Source organism: Colossoma macropomum, unplaced genomic scaffold (genome assembly GCF_904425465.1).
Source record: "Colossoma macropomum unplaced genomic scaffold, Colossoma_macropomum, whole genome shotgun sequence".
Taxonomy (NCBI): domain Eukaryota; kingdom Metazoa; phylum Chordata; class Actinopteri; order Characiformes; family Serrasalmidae; genus Colossoma; species Colossoma macropomum.
In genome coordinates, this window is record NW_023494786.1 from 7,466,670 (window position 1) to 7,486,949 (window position 20,280).

The window sequence follows — 20,280 nt, forward strand, 5'->3', positions numbered from 1 at the left end:
AGTTGTGGATATAGTTGCGAGGGAGATTGTGGCGAAAGGCTAAAAATGAGTGGAAGCTATTTCAGTGAGACTTATCTATAGAGATTCCCCAACTACTGCTTTTCCCAGACTATTTATGGGAGGAAATTACAGCCTCCACTTTGGATCATCTGCGCTGCACCCCTCAAAGGAGGAGGATTCCACCCAATCTCTAATTAGAGTTTTGCCTTATTTCTCAGCCCCTCCTTTAACCGGTTAATCAGTCCAGGCTGGGTAGGGGAAACACCAAGCCTTCTGTACTGAAAAAGCAAAGAAAGTTTCTCTTACTATCCAACACACGGGCTTAGCCCTCCAACAAGGCTGTGTACTCCTACAGTTCAGCCCTGTCCAAGATAGCGGTCACAATCTCATAAACAGTGTCAATTACAGCCCTTTTACCCCTAAGTACTTGCTTTAGTAACCCTCAAGGAAACTGCTAGTTGCTTAGTCATCTGTGCAGTTCTGTATGAATGTGTTAAGTAGGCAGAACTGTACCATGTGTTTTTGAGAGCTTAAAGTGGGTAATCCATTAAAGCTGGGTGTGAGGAGGTCAGTGGGCTAAAACTACTCTCCTTGAAGGCCGAGAGCACTAGAAATGTGTGTGTGCCTGATATAACATGAGCACATTGCTGATTTTCTTTCTTTTTTCACAGCCCTATACGTAGGTGTAAATCCACTAACCATTTTCAGTGCGTGCTCACAGTGTGAAATTGACGCTAGATTTAGTGTTGTACCATTAAAATGGTAATAGAACTGCTGAAAAAGGAAGTGTTGAACACTGCATACTGTTTGCGTCATTCTGTCTTGCTCATATTAGCAACTCCAGGTCTATGCTATTTTTCTCTACAGAAAAAATGGGAAAATTGCTGCTGTCGTGCCCTGTGGTAAACAAAAATGTTCCAAACACAATGCATATTGTCCTGTGTAAACTTTGTCCCCTGAATGTTTCTGGATTTGGGTAGTTAAGGAGAAACATGAGCATTGCTATGTCCTTGCTATTAGCAAGCTAGTAAGACTTCTAAAACTTCAACACTGCTATACAACCTACTCAAACTGTAGGCTACTACTGTCCAAAGCAGCTTGACTGTCACATTTGACAAAGCTTGCAGGTTTGTTTGAGGTATTTTGGTGAGAGGTTGTCGGTTCAATGTGCAGCAGTTACATTTGTATTTTGCATTAACAAGCTTGTAATTTAGAGGATGCAGTGATATTCGAAAGAAAAAATATGTACGGAACATATTGGGTTACATTTTTTGTTTATCACAGGCAATTTTCAAAAATACCATTCATTTTTCCCCAAGTTCCAAATAAGGGCATGATACCAACTACAGAATGACCACGACAGAGGTTTATACATTCTTTAATAACTTTTTACAACATGATTTAAGTTAGGCTATTTGCTATAAGTGGCTAAGGATTTGAAAATACTGTAACTGGGCTAGATATGCTAGCTGACCTCAGTGTGCTAATGTTAGCTAACGGCTAACCCAGGTATGATTCAATGTTGTACCATGTCATTTCCATTAAGAAAGTGTTAGACCTGAGAAATGCTAGCTGACTTCAGTTTGCTAACATTAGCTAACTGCTAACTTTGTCACGTATCAGTTACATGAAGTACCAATTTCTGTTTAGTGTGTAACGCTAAAGTCAGATAGTGAAGTAAGTAGTGTGTAGAGTAAATGCATAGTGCCTGGATTAAGACACACGGCTAGTCTTCATTTGGTGCTAACAGCTTCTCCAAATTCTGAGGTAAAACGCAATGGGGAGTTGCTGAGTGACTGTAAGCTGACTCCATTAGCTTTAGTCAAACGGTGTGAACCCAAAAGCCAGTTGTTTCCACTCTGAGTGGCTTAATCCCTCGAGATTCACGCAGGAAGTGTTATTAAAAGGTCATTATTATAGCTACCCTCTACAATCCCCCGCCCTGGAACAATGATTAAGCATTAGCATTTACTTTAGAGGATCTTTTCTCCTTCTTTTTCCCCCCAAAGGCTCAGCTCCCACACACGTGACTCTTTTTTTCTTTTTCTGTCTGGAAATCTTATTGCTGGGATTGGCCTCAGTTGCTCTGTATAATGCGGGAGACCGCTGTCAGTGTCAAGAGAGCAGAACGTGGTGTGGAACAAAATCAACATACAGTGACGGTACTTTAAATTCTTACTTTTTTCCCTTAAAGAAACTCAAGCGCTCTTTGTGGAACACCAATCACAACCACTATCAGGCAGGTCCATTTTTCGGAAAAGGACCTAAACCAAAACTTCAGTTCTTAATGGCTGGAACGGGTTCAGATGTCTCCAGTGTAAATAGCATTTCCAGTGTAAACAGTGTCTTCAGTGTAAAGAGCGTTCCATGATTAGCTGAATTTCAGATCTAGTGAGGAATAATTTCAGCCTCTCTTGACTCAGTGGATGATGGACAGACATGCCTGCAGTACTGCCCTGAGTGTGATTTGCACACAGAAGATCTTTGTGTGTGTGTGTGTGTGTGTATAAATCCTGCCTCTCGGTGCTGGGGGAGAGGATTTGGGCTGATTGGATAGAGCACTGCCTCATCCTCCTTCATCTTTATAGATGAGAGGAAAATACAGTAGCCGCTGTGTGTAGTACGAGCACACACACACACACACACATACACACGCATATACACATTCACTCTATCATTGACAGACACACCCACCATCATTTCCATGGATTTGATAATACTGTATAAAGCTGCAACCATATATCATCCCTGTCATGTCAAAACTTGCCTCATATACCATCATATACCGTTTAAAAATGCCAGCTGCCCTTTACAAGAAGCATAGAAAAAACAGACACAGTATTTGTGTGCGTGTATGGATGTACTAATGCTATGGTGTGTTTTTGTGCGCTGCAGATCTATCCTGATCCAGAGCTAGAGCAGCAGATCCTGGCTCTGCCCATCCGTTGCATCCACAGTGAGGAGGGCTGCCGCTGGACCGGTCAGATGAAGCAGCTGCAGGTCAGTTTGCTTCTCATCATCACTCTGTACTCCTCCCTCTGATGTGACAGACCATATACTAAACACATTGAACATGTTTGGAATATACAATCATTTGCGAATATGTAGCCATAGGGATGTTTCATGACTGTTTAAGCATGTATAATAGTTGTCATACAGTTTTTTTATTATGGAATCATCTAGAGCATTTTTTTTTTTTTACAAATTACTGGAACTAGCATTATATTTTGTACATGTATCCGCAACAAAACTGCTGTAATAAGGAAAACACTGATTCCACCTTTGAACGGCAGTGTATTTCTGTCAGTGTAGACTGGGTTTCTATCTTAATATGAACCTCTTCTTCTGTGGTTGTTTCTCCTTTCTGAATGTGCTCCTATTTTTACCTCGACCTCTACCTGTGTCTCTATCTTTAATGCTATAGTGTAGTGTAGTGGCACGGTACTCAGAGTGAGTGTGACTGTGCGTGCATGTTGGGCCTGAAGAATGCGTGCATCATGCTTGCTGACACTTGCTCTATGTTCCGCTCCCTCAGGGTCATTTCTCCACCTGCGCCTTCAACGTGATCCCCTGCCCCAACCGCTGTGCCGTCAAGCTGACACGCCGCGACCTGCCCGAGCACCTGCAGCACGACTGCCCCAAGCGTAAGGTCAAGTGCGAGTTCTGCGGCAGCGAGTTCACGGGGGAGGCCTTCGAGGTACGAACTCCGCCGGTCATGTCTTTAACTGACCCATCTCAGGTTAACTCGAGGAATGAGTGAATGTTATTGTTTTGGCATGTGGGAAGTGTGCGATGGTGGTTCTTTTCTGCTGGACGAAGGCAAATGCAGTTTTGCTTGCTAACAGAGGTGGGTAGCGTGGCCTAAACCCTCAAGTTTACTAAAGTAATAATACTTAGGTAAAATAATGACTCAAGTAAAAGAACCTCCCCAAAACACAACTTGAGTAGAAGTGCAAAACTATCAGGTCATAAAGCTACTTAAGCATTGAATAACTTAAAGAACTGCAGTGGATATTCTTAGTAAATCCAGCATCAATCAGCATAGGAAGTAAAGATTGTTAGGCTCTATTCTTCTCTTTTTTGGGTTCTTTTGGTCTAAAATACAATGCTAAAGGTGTACAAAGCAGTACAGATGTTTCAACAAAACAAAATGAAATTAAAAACAAGAAAGGAATTAGTAACTAAATGGCTAACATGTAACTGAGTAAAAAGTAGGTTCATTTACTTTAAAAATAGAAAAAGAGTAAAAGTAAAATGATTATAATTTGAATATAAATACTACATCCACTTGAATACTACATGTACTTGAGTAAATGTTACTAGTTACTATCCACCTCTGCCAAGTACTTGCTAAGTACTTATAAACAGCTATGCCAGAAATTAATGATCGCCTGGGGTGAAAATCCCCTTTAAAACAGCTTAATCTAGACCTCTAGTGTTGTAATCGTTGATTATGATCACAGACAGTTTCAAAACATTTCCTTGTACTTAGGAAAGACCAGGAAAACCACTCAAAATACACTAATAAAAGAAGCCAAATTCCATCAGTAAACATTTGTGCAAACTACATTTATTTGTAGAACACCTTCATAAATTGTTTAGTCAAAGGTTTTGTATTAAACAGTAAGCTCCATAATTAGTTCTCTCATAGACAGAACTAGTTTTCCAAAAGGGATCAATTTGTGGTAATCCGTTACCAGCATTGTGGTACGGGTGGAGTCCTCACAAGCTCCTGCCTGATCATGTATGGCTGGAAAACCTTAGAGAAAGCAAAGTAAATGTTGCTCCAGTTTTAAAAATGGGACAAAACATTGCAAGATCAGCTTGGCAAGGGTGAAAATTTTTATTAAAAAAAAAAAAAACGCTGAAAACTGATCCATTTTAGGCTATAGAAAGATAATAAAGGAGATATATGCAGTATTATTTCTATATTTACTTTAGAATCTAGACTCTATTCCCAAACAAAGGACCTACACCCTCAAAAATGTCTTCTTTGCCCTGGAAGGTCAAATCCAGGAGCAAAAACTGAAACAAAATGAAATCGATGACAAGTTTTATTCAAGTATGGGTTCTTTTCTCAGAGAGCACTCAAGGGTTAACATCACAAGGCTTACTGTTACTGCTTAATAAGCCACCACGCCTGTTTTCATATGCTGAAAACAAGCTCTGTGATCTATAAAAGAGATGGATTCTTGTTTATTGTGTCTTTTTATTAGAATCTTTTCTCAGTTTTAAGAGAAGACCAGGAAATTGTCCCAAATTGTTTGCATATGCGGTGGAATGAGCCTTTTGAATTTTGGTTGGTTTAATATCTAAAAAAAGCCTTCAATAAAAACAAGCTCAAGTGGCAAACATTTCATGTTTTTCTTTTCTTGTTTCTTCTGTTTGTCTCTCCCTCAGAATCACCAGGGCATTTGTCCTCAGGAGAGTGTGTACTGTGAGAACAAGTGCGGGGCGAGGATGATGAGGAGGCTCCTGGCCCAGCACACCATGGCCGAGTGTCCGAAACGCACGCAGCCCTGCAAGTACTGCGGCAAGGAGTTCGTCTACGACACCATCCAGGTTTGTCTCACGCTAATGCAAACTGCTCCAACCTGCTTGCCAATCAGACAGCAGGCTGTATATCAGTCAACAGCCCTCATAAGGACAGCTGTGCTCTGCCTTCTGGGTATTCTGTCATAAAAAAGAGTGTGTGACTGGAAGAGGAGCTTGAATTGCTTTTCTTTACTTTTTTCTTTCACCTTACATGACAAATAGACTTTTATTTCTGTCCACATTGCAAGTTACAAATGACCAAATCTGATTTGTATGATCAGGCTGTAGTGGCATTTGCTTGCATATCCACACAGGTTGTCCTTCTAACAATCCAAGCGTGCGTACACTGAGGAAGGTGGGGCAGGCAAAAGTATGATTTTATTGTACTCACGTCAAGAAGTCACATGTCCAGAGATAATATTTGAATGGGTCTTTAAAGGGGAATTCCACAGATTTTTCACAATTTGTATATAACTAAATCAGATGTAAATAAAGTATATATATATATGTAAATGTATATATGTATATAGTTTATGTGGCTTTTTGCCCTTCATGGTTTTGGATACACCAAAACATTGGATTTGAACTGCCTGTCTAAACAAAGCTTGCTGTTTAATTTCATTTTCTTGGTTGATCCTTCAGCCTTGATGGTTCATATTTGTTTGTAAAGGTCCCATATCTTTTATTAGTGTGAACACACATCTGCCCTGATCCATGAACAACAACAAAAAAGATATCTCAGATATATTTCCATCACTACATTTCCAGCAACGATAAGTATAAATGCAAAGGTTGTTGGCTCCACAGGTTGATAAGTTGCTCATGATTTAGAGCAAGAAAGGCTATTGATATGTTCTGATCTAGTGGATCGAATCTGATTTAAAAAGATAAGAATCTGTGTCACTTGAACGCTGCAGTGTGCACATTGCCATATTTAAGGTTTGCTTTCCTGCAGAAAGAGTTCATTAGAGGCTCATGAACTAAAGGAGTGGTTGGCTTAGTAAAATTATATTTGCTTGAAGAGTCTGCCTGGAAATTTCTGGGCTGTTGAAGGTGGTAAAGTGGTGTAGTGTTAGAAAGAGGAGTGGTGTGTTTGAAACAGGGTGCTAATGGAACAGTGGCGTCTCAGTGGTGTATTAATGGCAATGAAGGCTCTTTAGAGTTGGATGGCAGAGGGCCTGTGACTACATAAACGGTGGCATTCATGCTGGAGCTTCAGCCGGCCCAGCCTTTCTCCACACACCTGCATCCACACAGTTTTCATCATCATGCGGTGCCAGTCTGCATTCAGGAGTTCCAACCAACACAAATTTCTCTCACAAAGCGGTGCCTGGTGGTGCACTCATTACAATCAGTGATTAAAGCAGATTTTCGTATTACTAACATTTATTCTAATTCATGCATCCAGTCTGATGATATGTATTCGTTAATGTGAAGTTTTCCATATCACCAGCTCAGCAAGTCACGCTCCAGAATATAAATGGCTTCATCAACATTTCATGAATGCATGCATGTTCTACTTCCATATCCTTCCATTTAAAGCGCTTTTCAGTCTCTATTTTAAGTTTTACATTTAAGGTTTACGAAAATATTGTCACATCACATACTATCATTTGCAGGATTTGAATACTGTGGTTATTTAACATGTTTTGTTGATTTTGTTAGTAAAAAATAAGTTAACATAGTCTCTACAGAGCACACATTTAAATGGCATTTTTATGCAAATTTTAGTGCATCATGTTTCTCTGTACTCTTTGAGTAACTACCCAGTGGCTTCTATTATAAGTGGATTTTGAATCAATGAGTTTTCTGCTCTTTTCTAAGTACAGAGAAATTATTGTCTGTGGTAATTGACCATAAGATAAACATGCACAGATAGAGATTATAAGAAACAGAAAGCTGTCATAAAAGTCACATGCTGTTCTTTTTCCTTGTGTAGAATCATCAGTACCACTGCCCTCGCTTCCCTGTTCAGTGCCCTAACCAGTGTGGCACCCCCAACATCGCCCGAGAAGACTTAGCCACCCACGTGAAGGAAAGCTGCGGCAGTGCGTTGGTGCTGTGCCCCTTTAAGGACGCCGGCTGCAAACACAGAGTGAGTCTTCCTTCCCTTCCTGGCGCACTCAGTCCGCTCCACTGAGCAAGTTTACATCCTCTCCTTTGTGGGAATGTACATGTCAGGTTCTGTTTGTTGTAATTTGTCATTTGTTGTTTTCGTTTGCGCATCTACAATGAAAGGTTTGTGATTTCACATGGACGATGAAAGCCTACGGAAAAAAGCATTGCCCAAACAATAGCTGTCTTCGAGTTTCAGCTCCGTGCCCCCAGGAGCTGTTTTAATGAGAATCACACATTTTCAGTCTGACAGTGTATTTTGGTCTATTTTTGAACTGGATGTAAATTTGATTTAAAAAAAAAAAGAAAAGCATTTAGAGGCTCTGGCCGTGGAGGCAGATGGGGTTTCATGTTGTAAGCTCCACTCATGTTTTCGGACTGGGGGGTTGGGGAATACAGATGGTCTAAGCACATGGATGTAGTCTGCCGCCTCCCCTAACAGTGTAGTGAAGTCAGAAAAGTATATACACAGTACTCAAATTTATATGGACAGTTTCCAGTAGAGGCCCAGACCGTGCATGCAATATTCAGCCTCGGACGTTGGAACAGCATTATAGAGAACGTGCTCCAGTGTTTGTTTTAGAACTTAAAACCCCTTAAATGGCTTCTGTTACATACTTAAGAATAAATCGACTAGTTTACATTATTTTCTATGTATTTACCAAGTAATAAACCGTAGCGTGTAAAAACTGAAGTCATTGGGATTTCAATGACTTCAGTTATTTTCCTGTTATCTATAAAAATCTACTGCTGTAAAAAAAATAATAACAGCTATCTTGAACCCTGAATATTATCCATGCTTTTGTTGTCCTTTATTTAGCTACATTAGCTTTGTAGCCTCAGTGCAAAATTAGATAAGAAAACTTTTCTTTGCACCAAACACGTCTTGCCTGATCGACTAATTTGGGTACATTTGCATAAATTGGGTAAAAACAAACTTTGTTTTTAATTTATAGGCTTAATTACATCTGTATGTTTGGTTTGCAGTGTCCAAAGCTGGCAATCGGTCGTCACCTAGAAGAGACCACCAAATCTCACCTGACGATGATGTGCAACCTGGTGGGCCGTCAGCGGCAGGAGATCATGGAGCTGCGGCGGGAGATGGAGGAGCTGTCGGTGAGCCACGACGGCGTGCTCATATGGAAGCTAAGCGACTACTCGCGCAAGCTGCAGGAGGCCAAGCTGCACAACAACCACGAGTTGTTCAGCCCACCCTTCTACACGCACCGCTACGGCTACAAGCTGCAGGTATCCGCTTTCCTCAACGGCAACGGCAGCGGCGAGGGCTCACACCTGTCCATCTACATCCGAGTGCTGCCCGGCGAGTACGACAACCTGCTGGAGTGGCCCTTCGCCTACAAGGTGACCTTCTCCATCCTGGACCAGAGCGACCCGTCGCTGTCCAAGCCGCAGCACATCACCGAGACGTTCAACCCTGACCCCAACTGGAAGAACTTCCAGAAGCCCAGCAGCAGCCGCAACTCGCTGGACGAGAGCACGCTGGGCTTCGGTTATCCCAAATTCATCTCGCACGAGGAGATCCGAACGAGGAACTACATCCGCGACAACGCCATCTTCCTCAAGGCTTCCATAGAGATCCCTCAGAAGATCATGGCCTGAAGAGACAGCAGAAAGCGCTGTTGGAAGGTTACGCAGTTGACTTCATGGGAAGACTCTTCTCATTTCGATGCTTGTTTTCCATTCTGAAAATTCAAGCAAAGGACTCGGAGGTTGCCTGTCAGGTGGAGGTGGCCCACGTCGAAACGTCAGCACGTAGGAAAGTGTTCTGGTCTGTGAAACCATTGCACGCGCTCATTTCAGATTCACATTTTCACAACTTTCTCAGTTTGCAACAAAAGCCTTCGGACATTCAATAGTGCCTAGAAAGTTTTATTTTAATTTAAAGTTGTTCTGAAATAAATGTGATTTATGAAAACTCTGTGACAGATGCGAACTAAACAGAACAGTTTAAGGGGGGTGCGAAAGGTTATTCGTAGCCTTTGCACGTTGAGAATGTTTGAACTGTGTTTGGAAACAAGGCAGCAGCGCTCTAGATACACACCGGCAGACAAAACTTGTGTGGTCTGTCTTAGGAATTCAGCGTACACACTCAAACCCGTTTGCCTTTTGTTTACACGCACTCTCCCCCGGCAGTGGTCCTCAAGCAGAAACTCAGCGACGGGGTCAGTGGGATCCAGTTTTCCTATTTAACTAGTTTTAAGTAAACTAATAGCAGCTGTGAAGTAAAATGTCTCACTCAGTCACCTTCTGTCACCCAAGGCCCTTTCAGTCTCGGCTTTTAGTTTAATAGGGCGTCAAAGGACGCAAAGCTCACTTAGGCTGGTTTTCACAACACCTTGTCAAAAGCATGCTCGGGAGAGATCTCTTCGTTGCATTCTTGAGCAGGACGGGGCCAATGTGCTAATGTGTAGTCTCAGGCTCTTCAGAACGGTGGAGACTAGGGCTCAGTGCGCTGCAAGTCAACTCATGTCCCCGAGCGTGAAGAGAAAGACGTAATGTAAGAACTTGTTTACATGCACTCAGTAGGTGTTGCTGTGGTAATTGTTGGGGATGTCCCGATCAAGGAATGTTTTAATGAACTGATATCCTGATCCTTGCATAAGACCATTTCACCCCATCATGCTATATTTATATATTGTTGTAGAGGTGACACAATTAGTGTGTTTACATGCACTCAATAATCCGATCATAATCTGATTTCTGCAGTTATCTAATTATTTAATTGGTCATGTTAACAGCATACTCCGATTTCTTAGATCGGTGTAAGGTCTGGAAATCCGATAAAGAGAGCTGGATTTTAGCTCAGTAATCAGATGTAAACTCTTACTCTGATTTCTTTTGGATTTCTCAGTTTGCGCATGTGAGAAACAGACAGGTACCGGAAATAAGCAAGCAGCATTGCTGCAAGACGCAGCAAAACACTTTTGGAGCAAAGCTGAAACCAACTTTATGCTTGACGAAATGAAGGATTTCAATATTCTTCTTCTTCTAGATGATGTATGTTCATAGTTTCAGGTAAAGTGGCGCAATGTTTTAAAAAAAAAAGCTGCGGCATGAGTTTTACATTATGTTTATGCCGTATCTTCTTCTGTGAGTTTATTGGCTCATTGGAAAGCAGAAATTTGAATACTGCCTGACTCATGTAGACCTGGAGTCTCGCCATTATCTGATTGCTCAAGTGCATGTAAACGCATTTACTGGATTACTGACAAAATCTGATTTTCTGCTGTTATCGGATTATTAAGTGCATGTAAACGCACTCAATTTGTGGCAATGAGGCATGTTTTCAAAAACTAACAGTTCATCTGCATCTATTCTAAAATAGAAAATGAAAACAGTCCAAAAGCCACTTGTAAATTCGGCAATGTCAGCGTTTTAAACTAGATTCACATAAACTTTGAGTGTGCAGCTATACTTAGCGATACTAGTTACATGTTCTAAGCCAAGAGAAATGAGTATGCTTCACTCATTTTAGATAATGATGCCACAAAGTGGTTGTTTAAAAAAAGTAGTCAAAAAACATTTACACTGTCAGTTCAGAGTGTTATACTATGCAAATACTACCAGTGAACTGATTTTCCTGCAGCATTTTCAAGTAACCAGTAGCCCAGCATGTCTTATCTGAAATATGAATTGGTTTTGACTAATGATAACGCAAGTCTATTTGAAGTGTGCACTGTGTGGCTGTGTTATATACAAGAATACAAGAGGATTCTGTATCTGCAGATACTAATATGAAATGTGGGAATCGGGGTGAAAAACTTGATCGAGACATCCCTAGTAATTGTTCCTAAGATCAGATACCTGGTTTGTATGCTCACGAACACGTATTGTAACCTGTTCTCTTGAAACCTCTGTCCATTGAGGGCATTTTAGCAACCATCCCATGAAACCAAGATTCTTTTGCATGGGAACGAAACATGAGCTGAAGTGGGTGCAGATGTGTCCTAATCTGCAGGTGTCAACGAATGGGACCTCCAGACTTTTTAGTTTGTATTCTCTTCGTCCTACTCTGCCGGTCATTCTCAGCTGAGAGCGAGAAGGAGGGGGTGTGTTGTTGCCTCAGGTGGAAGAGTGTTTCAGTGGCTGAGTCTGAGGAGAGTTCTTCCGTGTACCTGAGGAAGACAAGCTTTGTGCAATATGGCTGCCAATTCTCGCGACCGACCTGCGGAGGACTTTGTGGATAACTACACGTGTGATTACTAATAGACATGCGGAAGCACATTCTCATCGTCTTACTCTTCATGAAAAGTCCTGATTTAATCGCGCTATAATACCAGCTAATATTTTCTCAATAACTTTAAGAAAATGTGGGATTTTCTTTTTCAAGATTCTGTATTTTACAAATGTTCTTCAAAATGTTTTATACAACACTTTTTGGGGTGACAAGTAGGGAGCTGTACTGGGACATTTTCTCGTTTCAGTCCCTCTGGAGTTTGCTCCGTTGTTTCGTTGGTCTGTTTTGGATTTTTTGCATATTCTGTCTGTACTATATGCTCTTGAGAAGTATTTATTTTAAGCCATCGCCTAGGCTCGACACACACGATGGTGCAAATGTTTTTATATGTTGATTGATGATTGCTTGTCATTTTTCCCCTTGAAATAAAATGTCCATAGTAGTCGTCTTGGCTTCTGTCCTCTTGCGTGTTATGCTGGCTTACGTTACACCTGGGGGCCGAAACACAGTGAGACCTTTGGTCTGGTTAGCGCTGTGCGAGTTTCTGTCACGTGGCAGTTCTCTGCTCGACTGTTTATATGCCTGTCTGCCACAAATATTTACTGTTCACATACATCACTTCCCACTTGGCTTTGGCAGTGCTGACAACAGAGTTTGTACCAACTGCAGTGGGCAATACAACAGCTACAAAGGCATTCTGAATCATTTGAAGACTTTGTTGCCCCCCACTTCCACCACCCACCCCCTGTCCTTCCTACACTGCCAGTCAAAAGTTTGACACTTATCTTTTCAAAAACGCTTTTAATGAGGCATGATTTCTTAGTCAGTTTGCGAAAACAACATAGTGAATAGAAAGCTCTTTTAGATCCTTCAGTGGAAAAAATAATAAAACAGAAGGACCATCTGACAAAAAACACTACAATGGGATGCCAGTTCCTGTACATTTTATCCCCTTGTTGTAATGTCAGAATTCAACAGCACTCAGCTTTTAGCTCAGTTTAAACCACCTCTGGGCCATAAAAAGGGCTAAAATAATTATTTTAGGCCAATGGTGTTCAATCCTGGTCCTGGAGATCTACCACCATGGAGAGTTCAGATCCAACACACCTGACACTAATATTCAGAGGCCTCTTAAGGCCTTCTGGATCAGGTGCGTTAACTTCTTAAATGGCTAGAGCCCACCAGAAGGCTCAAAGTTTTGTTATACGCTTCTATAACCTAAGAATAGAGTCCCTGTAGTTACTGAATAATAAGCCTTAGTATGTAATAAGCCTGGGATTTAAAGGAGTTAAATTAGGGTTGGAGCTCAACTCTGCAGGGTAGTAGATTTCCAGGACCAGGATTGGGCCCCCCGCTTTGGGTCAGGGGTATCCAATTATCCACAAAGGGCTGGTGTGGCTGCAGGTTTGCGTTCCAAACAAGAAGCTCACCTGATTCCAATTGTTCAATCAGTTGGTCTGTCTTCAGACAATCAATCATCTGTGCTCCTGCTTTGTTGGAATGAAAACCTACCACCACTCCAGATAAGACCGGACACCCCTGAGCTGAGTATTTCACAACATAATAAAAGGTTTGAAAATGGCTGTTTGTAGTAATTCTATTAACTTACTGCGCCCATTGTAAAGTTCAGCAACACTGACGCATTTTAGCTAGATGGGAGCATCTTCGTGTTCCCAGGGCCCTTCATTTGCTCACTGACATTTCTAGGACCCCTGTTCCACAGGTCCTGTTTATGTATGCTATGCTCTGACTTCTACAAAAATGGTTTGCATTACAAAGTCTGCTTAGCTAGCTAATTAGCCCACTGAGGCTAGCCTAGCTGGGGGCAGTTAGAATTACTTGTCTCTTGTATGTCCTCTGATGACTCCAGGATTCTAGCCATGAACACAGGAACCCGTCCATAGATCTCTAAGGAGAACTACACCAGCTTTTCAAATTTTATACATAATGAGACATATGAGGAATTTAATGCTTCTGAAAGCTCCCTCACAAAGTTACTACACAAAATGGTTATCAATATGGTGTTCGATGCCTGACATTATTTTACAGTAGTTTTTTATGATAAAGTTTTGGCCTGAAATGTCTTGTTAATCAATGTATTTTAATTCATTAATGGCAGAGAGGTACATGCAGGCCGTTGTAAGGCAAAATAGTCCCCAATGAAAACGTACTTGTTCAGAATTTCCACTATTTTATCATCATCAACAATTCATATAAAAACATAGAAGACGTGTAGGTTCACTGGTGGTTTTGGATAGTAAATAAAATAGCTGTATTTGTGTTGTAGACATTGTGACCCCTGGTTCCTATCACCACCACTGTAAAGAAATCAGAGTCTGTATGTTTCTCTACAGTGAATGATTTCACACCAAACTACTCTGAATGACTCTGTTTACATCACAACAACAAAAGTATGCAAAATTTGTAAAAAAATGGGTGGCATTCCCCTTTAATGTATCATATTGATATTTGATGTTCTATATAAAGAGCCAAAGCTGGGAACAAAGGTGCTCCTCCAGATAGACAGTGTTCATTCAGTTCTCCTGACTGTGAATTGAGATTCTCGCCACTCTCAGCACACTACCATCGTGGCTGCTGTGTTCCTTCTGCTCCGCTGTCTGAGATTTCTCACTATCGCGCTTTATTTATTTCATACCCACCTGTGCCAGGCGCTGGTGAGGGATGCCAAGCTGGCATGCCGTTTCCTCGCAACGATGACTGAGAACGGACTCTATCCGAACAGCACGTATGCTTCTCCGTGGCCAGCCTTCCCTCTCTCTCTCTCTGTACTATAAACACCCAGAAGGATGGAGGGATGAAGGGAGAGGAAGTGAAGCAGACACGTGCTCCACTTTGATCTTGTGCCAGTCGTTTCTTTGCGCCTGTGAATGTGGAGGCTTATGGAAAAGGGGGAGGAGGGTAAAAAAGTTCCTCAAAATTCCCACCCTGAGGAGAAAAGCCGTTACTCTGCTTTAAATTACCAAAGCAGACTTTTTAGAGGCCTAAAGGGGAATTCCACCAGTTTTTTCAAAATTTCTGAATAATTCAGCCCCTGAGATGTAAACAGTCATTCAGAGTGGTTTGATGTGAGATGGTTCATTGGAGAGAAACTTACAGACTCTGATTTTTTTACAGTGGTGGTGATAGGAACCAGGGGTCACAATGTCTACAATACAAATATAGCCATTTTATTTACTATCCACAACCACCAGTGAACCTACATGTGCCTTTTGAGTTTTTATATGTAATGTTTATAATGGTAAAATAATCATAAATCTGAAAATAAGTTTTCTTTGGGGACTATTTTGCCTTACATTGCTCTGCATGTACCCCTCCGCCATGAATGGATTAAAATCAATATGTTCAAATACGTTTTAAGCCAAAACATGATCACAAAACTATCATAAAACAATGTGTCAGATTTCAGGACGCATATCTAACTATTTTATATAATAACATTCTGTGAGGGAGCTTTTAGAGGTGGACATCTGGTTCCTGTTACCACCACTATAAACAATTCTGACTCGTTAAGTTTCTCTAGAAGGATGCATTTCACACTAAACTGCTCTAAACCATCTTTTCAAACTGTATGTTGAAAGTCTTGAGAAAGAGGCTGAATTACTTGTGGAGTCATGTTTACAGCTGAACGAGTCTCTCAGAGCTGTATCAGAGAGCCGCTCCTCCTCAGTTTCCACAGCCAGCACAAACATTAAGTTATTTAAAGTTAAGTGTAATAACCCAAAGCCGTACTGACAGGCCTGGAGTTTCCTGGCACAGGGGACGTTCAAACGGCCGCTTTGTGCCCCTCCGAGAGGCAGAGCGAAAAGAGAAAATAGTAACGTCTAATTACACATTAGCTCATAGGCTGCATGTCGGGGAAAGTCACGTGCGGCTTCAGCTTTGCTCTCATTCTCCACTGTCCATCAAATGTACACAGGACACCTATGCTGAATCTCAAATGGCTCCCTACTCCCTATACAGTGCGCGAGAAGAGGTATGAAAATGTGACTTCTTCACCCAAATACTGCACTATACACCAATCAGGCATAACATTAAAAACCTCTTTGTTTCTACTCATCCAACTGTCCATTTTATCCGCTCCACTTACCATATAGCAGCAGTAGTTCTGCAATTACAGACTGTAGTCCTTCTGTTTCCCTGCATACTGTTAGGACCCTTTTACCCTGTTCATCAGTGGTCAGGACCCCCAAAGAGCAGGTACTATTTGGGTAGTGGATCATTCTCAGCACTGCAGTAACACTGACATGGGGTGGTGTGGTAGTGTGTGTTGCGCTGGTCTGAGTGGATCAGACACAACAGTGCTGCTGGAGTTTTTAAGCACCTCAGTGTCACTGCTGGACTGAGAATAGTCCACCAACCAAAAATATCCAGGCAACAGCGTCCTGTGACCACTGATGAAGGACTAGAGGATGACCAACACAAACTGTGCAGCAACAGATGAGCTATCGTCTCTGACTTTACATCTACAAGGTGGACTGACAAGGTAGGAGTGTCTAATAGAGTGGACAGTTAGAGGACACAGTGTTTTAAATCATCCACCATCCAAATAATACCTGCTCTGTGGAGGTCCTGTGGGGGTCTTGACCATTGAAGAACAAGGTGCAAGGGGGCTAACAAATCATTCAAAATGGTTTTAGTAAATGAGCAAGTTTAATTTGTTTTCAACAACTTAACATGTGAGTCTTAAGAGTTATTATTTAGTGGCCAACTACTATAAGTTATTCGTTACTATAAAATAATATGTAGGTTGTGTAGTCATTGTGAATGTTGGCTGCGTACAGGCTCTACTGAGGGAGGATCTCTGAGCTAGCTGAGAATACAGTGTAAGCAAAGTCATTCAGAGTGGTTTGGTGTGAAATGCTTCGTTCTAGAGAAACGGAGTCAGAATTGTTCACAGTGGTGGTGATAGGAACCAGACATCTGAAGCTCCAAAAACTCCCTCACAGAAACATAAAATGATTACTAACACACTGCCTGATGTCTGATGCATTGTTTTCTGGCAGTTTTGAGATCAGATTTTAGCCCAAAATGTATTTTTAATCCATACATAGTGGAGAGGTACATGCAAGCCCCAAATAAAAACTTATTTTTTCAGATTTAAGACCATTTAACCTGCTCTTCATATTAAGGATGACACTCTGATGAACATGAATGTCATAAAATATGACCAAAGTGTTAGTGTTGTTACATTATCTCATGCAATTGTAAAGTAACAGTGAAAGACAAACACCACTCTGAACATTTTAAAAGAGGGCAAAGGTGTACACAGACTTTTGAGGGGCAGTCCATTCTGCTGAAAGTTACTCTACAGCAATAAGTCAACAGCTCCCTTGTGTTCGTACTCAAAGGCTCCACTGCCTCATTGTTCTCAATAGGAGAGGGTGTGTGTGGGGAACCTTGGCAAACTCCAATCCACGAGAGCGTTCCCACCGATAAGGCCGCTGAGTGAAGCGTGCTGAAGAGTCCAGCTCAGCGGACTTCGCTCCCTCTCACGCACATCAAACGCTGTGCGCGTTTGTAGCTGCGCCATACTGCTGTTGCTCATGTTAAAAGTTAAACAAAGCGCGTGCTGGGACCGGGGGACAAGACGGATCTGCTGACTGGCTCTTCTCTCCCACAGATTACTGAAAAACATTATCAAAGCCAAGGCAAGAGTCCAGCACCAACACAGCCTTCTTTAGAGTCAGAGTGGTAAGGTTTTTCCCTCTTTAATGAATAGACTGCCTGTGTCTTCTTGATGACCAACAAAAGTTTTCATGTCTCTGATTAAAAGAAACATTCATAAAGAAACATTCAGGCACTTTGAACAGAGGTGATGACCACATGCTTCATTAACTCATGACTTCTATATGAGCTATATTTAAAGGGCCCGTATCAGAGGAAATCTTTTTTTTTAATGAGTTTATTTAGTTAACCTTTCAAACTGTAACGTTTACTGCCCAGTCCATAAGGTCCATGTATGGAAACTAAACTGCAAAAACAGCCTGATTTGCTTTCATCGTGGTTGTGATGTCACATGAACACATTTACATTTGCCCACCCATTTAGCCTACAGCAGTTTAGCTGTCTGCTAACATTGACACTTAATTTTCATCTCAGGTCAGTCTGAACATAGTTTGTTTGTTCTATACAGGGTAAATCTATCTAGTAAGCTTTTGATAGCAACAACAGCATAGTACTGTTGATCAGTCACACTATGAACTGACCATCGCTTTAGTAGCAGTTACTGCACTTAAACCCATCATTAAGACTACAAAGATGGCAGTTAACAAATATCTACTATCATAACATTACAGGATGAACTAGTCAACCCCTTAAAATCCCAGGTTTATTGCATACTAAGGCTTATTATTCAGTAACTACAGGGACTTTAACACAAATTAGTTATTCTTAGGTTATAGAAGTGTGTAATAAAACTTTGGGCCCTTTTGAAAGTTAACTGAAACACAAACATGGTTGGAATAACAAAAGATATAAGGTACATGCAAACATATTTTTTGTGATAGGAATAACATGTTAAAACAAACAAAAACTAACTGCAAGAAATCCTGGGAAGCTTCACTACTGTCACTACAATATTTAGAGACAGGCTGCTCAGGACTGCATAAAGTACAGGGCACTTTTCCAATATGTATTGCAAATAACACTCAATTACTGTAAAATCTCGATTGCACATCAGCAATCTGCTGTATTACAGAAATACAGAATCTTTACTGTAGAATTTTTAATGTAATTTACATCAACGCTTTACAGTGTAGCTAACAGGTGGGAATTGAACATAACTGAATTAAGGAGAAAACTGGGCAAGAAACAAAAACAAAAACATGAAAAGTGACTTGCGGTTGCTTTTGCTGCACACAAAATATTCAAACATCATAAAAATGAAATACAAGAAAAAAAACAACATTGGCTCATTATAGCACTGTAGATTGGGGTGATTTGCACTTGGCAACTGGCATTCTGGGAGAGTAATATGCAACACCCTTTGTCATACTGAACCCTGGTGATTTGCTTCACGGTGAATTGACAGGCAATGTTTACTCTCTCTCCACGGTCAGTGGAGCAGCACGGGAAACAGTGACCTGTAGCCAGAGGCCAGACCCCACCCTCCCTGACACTCCTGCTGATCAATGAAGGCTTCCAGTGTTTGAGAGTGAAGTGTGAAACTCTGAGTTGTACCCACTCGTGAGTTTTCACATCCCTGCAGCATCTATTACGAATGCATTGTGAGGAGGATCTGGACTGATCAGCTGAATTGACTTGAATTGAATATACTGTCTTCTCGCTTCACCCCTTAGAATCACAGGCTCATTACATACTGAGGCTTATTACTCAGTAACTACAGGGACTTCAATGCAAACTGGCTGAGCTCTTCTTAGGTTATAGCAGTATGTAATAAAACTTTGGGCCTGTCGGCAGGCCCTGGCCATGTGAGGGGTTAAAACTATATTTGAAAGCCTTTGCGGTAGTATTAAACAAACTGCCACATAAACTGTCTGTTCAGGGAAATTACTCCAAATGATCTGCCATTATAGAGCATTCACTGAGTCCTATGTGGCCGTCTGTGCCTGTGGGTGTGAAAAGCAGAGGGAGAGGCCGGAAGGAAAAGTAATTCCTATCTGACACATTTGTTTGCCATGACATTTTTCCATCCGTTTAATGTCCTTTTTTCTCTAGTTTTCACTGTAGAAATCACCCTTATCTGTTTCAGTATTAGTATTATGATATTAGCTGAGGTATTACTTGGTCATGGATTCAAAAAACAAAAAAAAATGGTGGTATCACCCATCCCTACTGGAAGCACTTCCTCATCCTCCCCCTTTTTTGGGCCCTTCCTTGGATGGCCAGTATTCAGCACGCCTGTGAGAATTCCCACTAGTTTACAATAAGAATCTGGGTGCCAAAACCTCTTTTTCAAAGGTTGGGACCATATAGAGGTATCTCAAAGACTGTTTTCACTATTTTCTGTATCACCCTAAAGGAATACTTTAAGAAAGAATGGAAAAACCTTGTTAATTCAAAGCACACCTATAATGATAGCCAATGGGCAGCTGCTAAATTCAACAGCCCACTGGCTTCTATTATAGGTGTATTTAGACTAAACAGGGTTTTGTTCTTTTACTAAATACAGTGGCACTTGTCAAAATTACTGTCCTTTGGTAATTAACAGTGTGCTGTAGATGCAGCACACAGAGATGAGGTTGAAAACACTGGCATATCCCTTTAAAGATGGTCAACTGGCACTTTATAAGCTTTTTTTGGACATTTTCTCATTATGTTTTGACCTACTACCTTTAAAGATGACATATAATCAAACATCGGCCTGAAATTTATGAAAAAAAAACACTTCCTAAGCTGCAAATAACATGGTGTCTCTGTCTTTTGTTTGAAATAGACAGTCGTTCTTTAGA

At 41.2% G+C, this 20,280-nt stretch overlaps 1 protein-coding gene across 1 annotated transcript in view; it reads left to right on the forward strand.

The window, feature by feature from the left end:
• The window catches only part of traf4a (tnf receptor-associated factor 4a), a 39,920-nt gene extending 27,620 nt beyond the window's left edge, over positions 1–12,300 (forward strand). The window contains exons 3-7 of the mRNA XM_036559290.1: positions 2,896–3,000; positions 3,536–3,697; positions 5,401–5,562; positions 7,475–7,630; positions 8,638–12,300. Of these exons, the coding sequence (XP_036415183.1) occupies positions 2,896–3,000; positions 3,536–3,697; positions 5,401–5,562; positions 7,475–7,630; positions 8,638–9,270 (1,218 nt within the window). The 3' untranslated portion in view covers positions 9,271–12,300. The remainder of the gene's footprint in view (positions 1–2,895; positions 3,001–3,535; positions 3,698–5,400; positions 5,563–7,474; positions 7,631–8,637) is intronic.
• Positions 12,301–20,280: the final 7,980 nt, after the last annotated feature.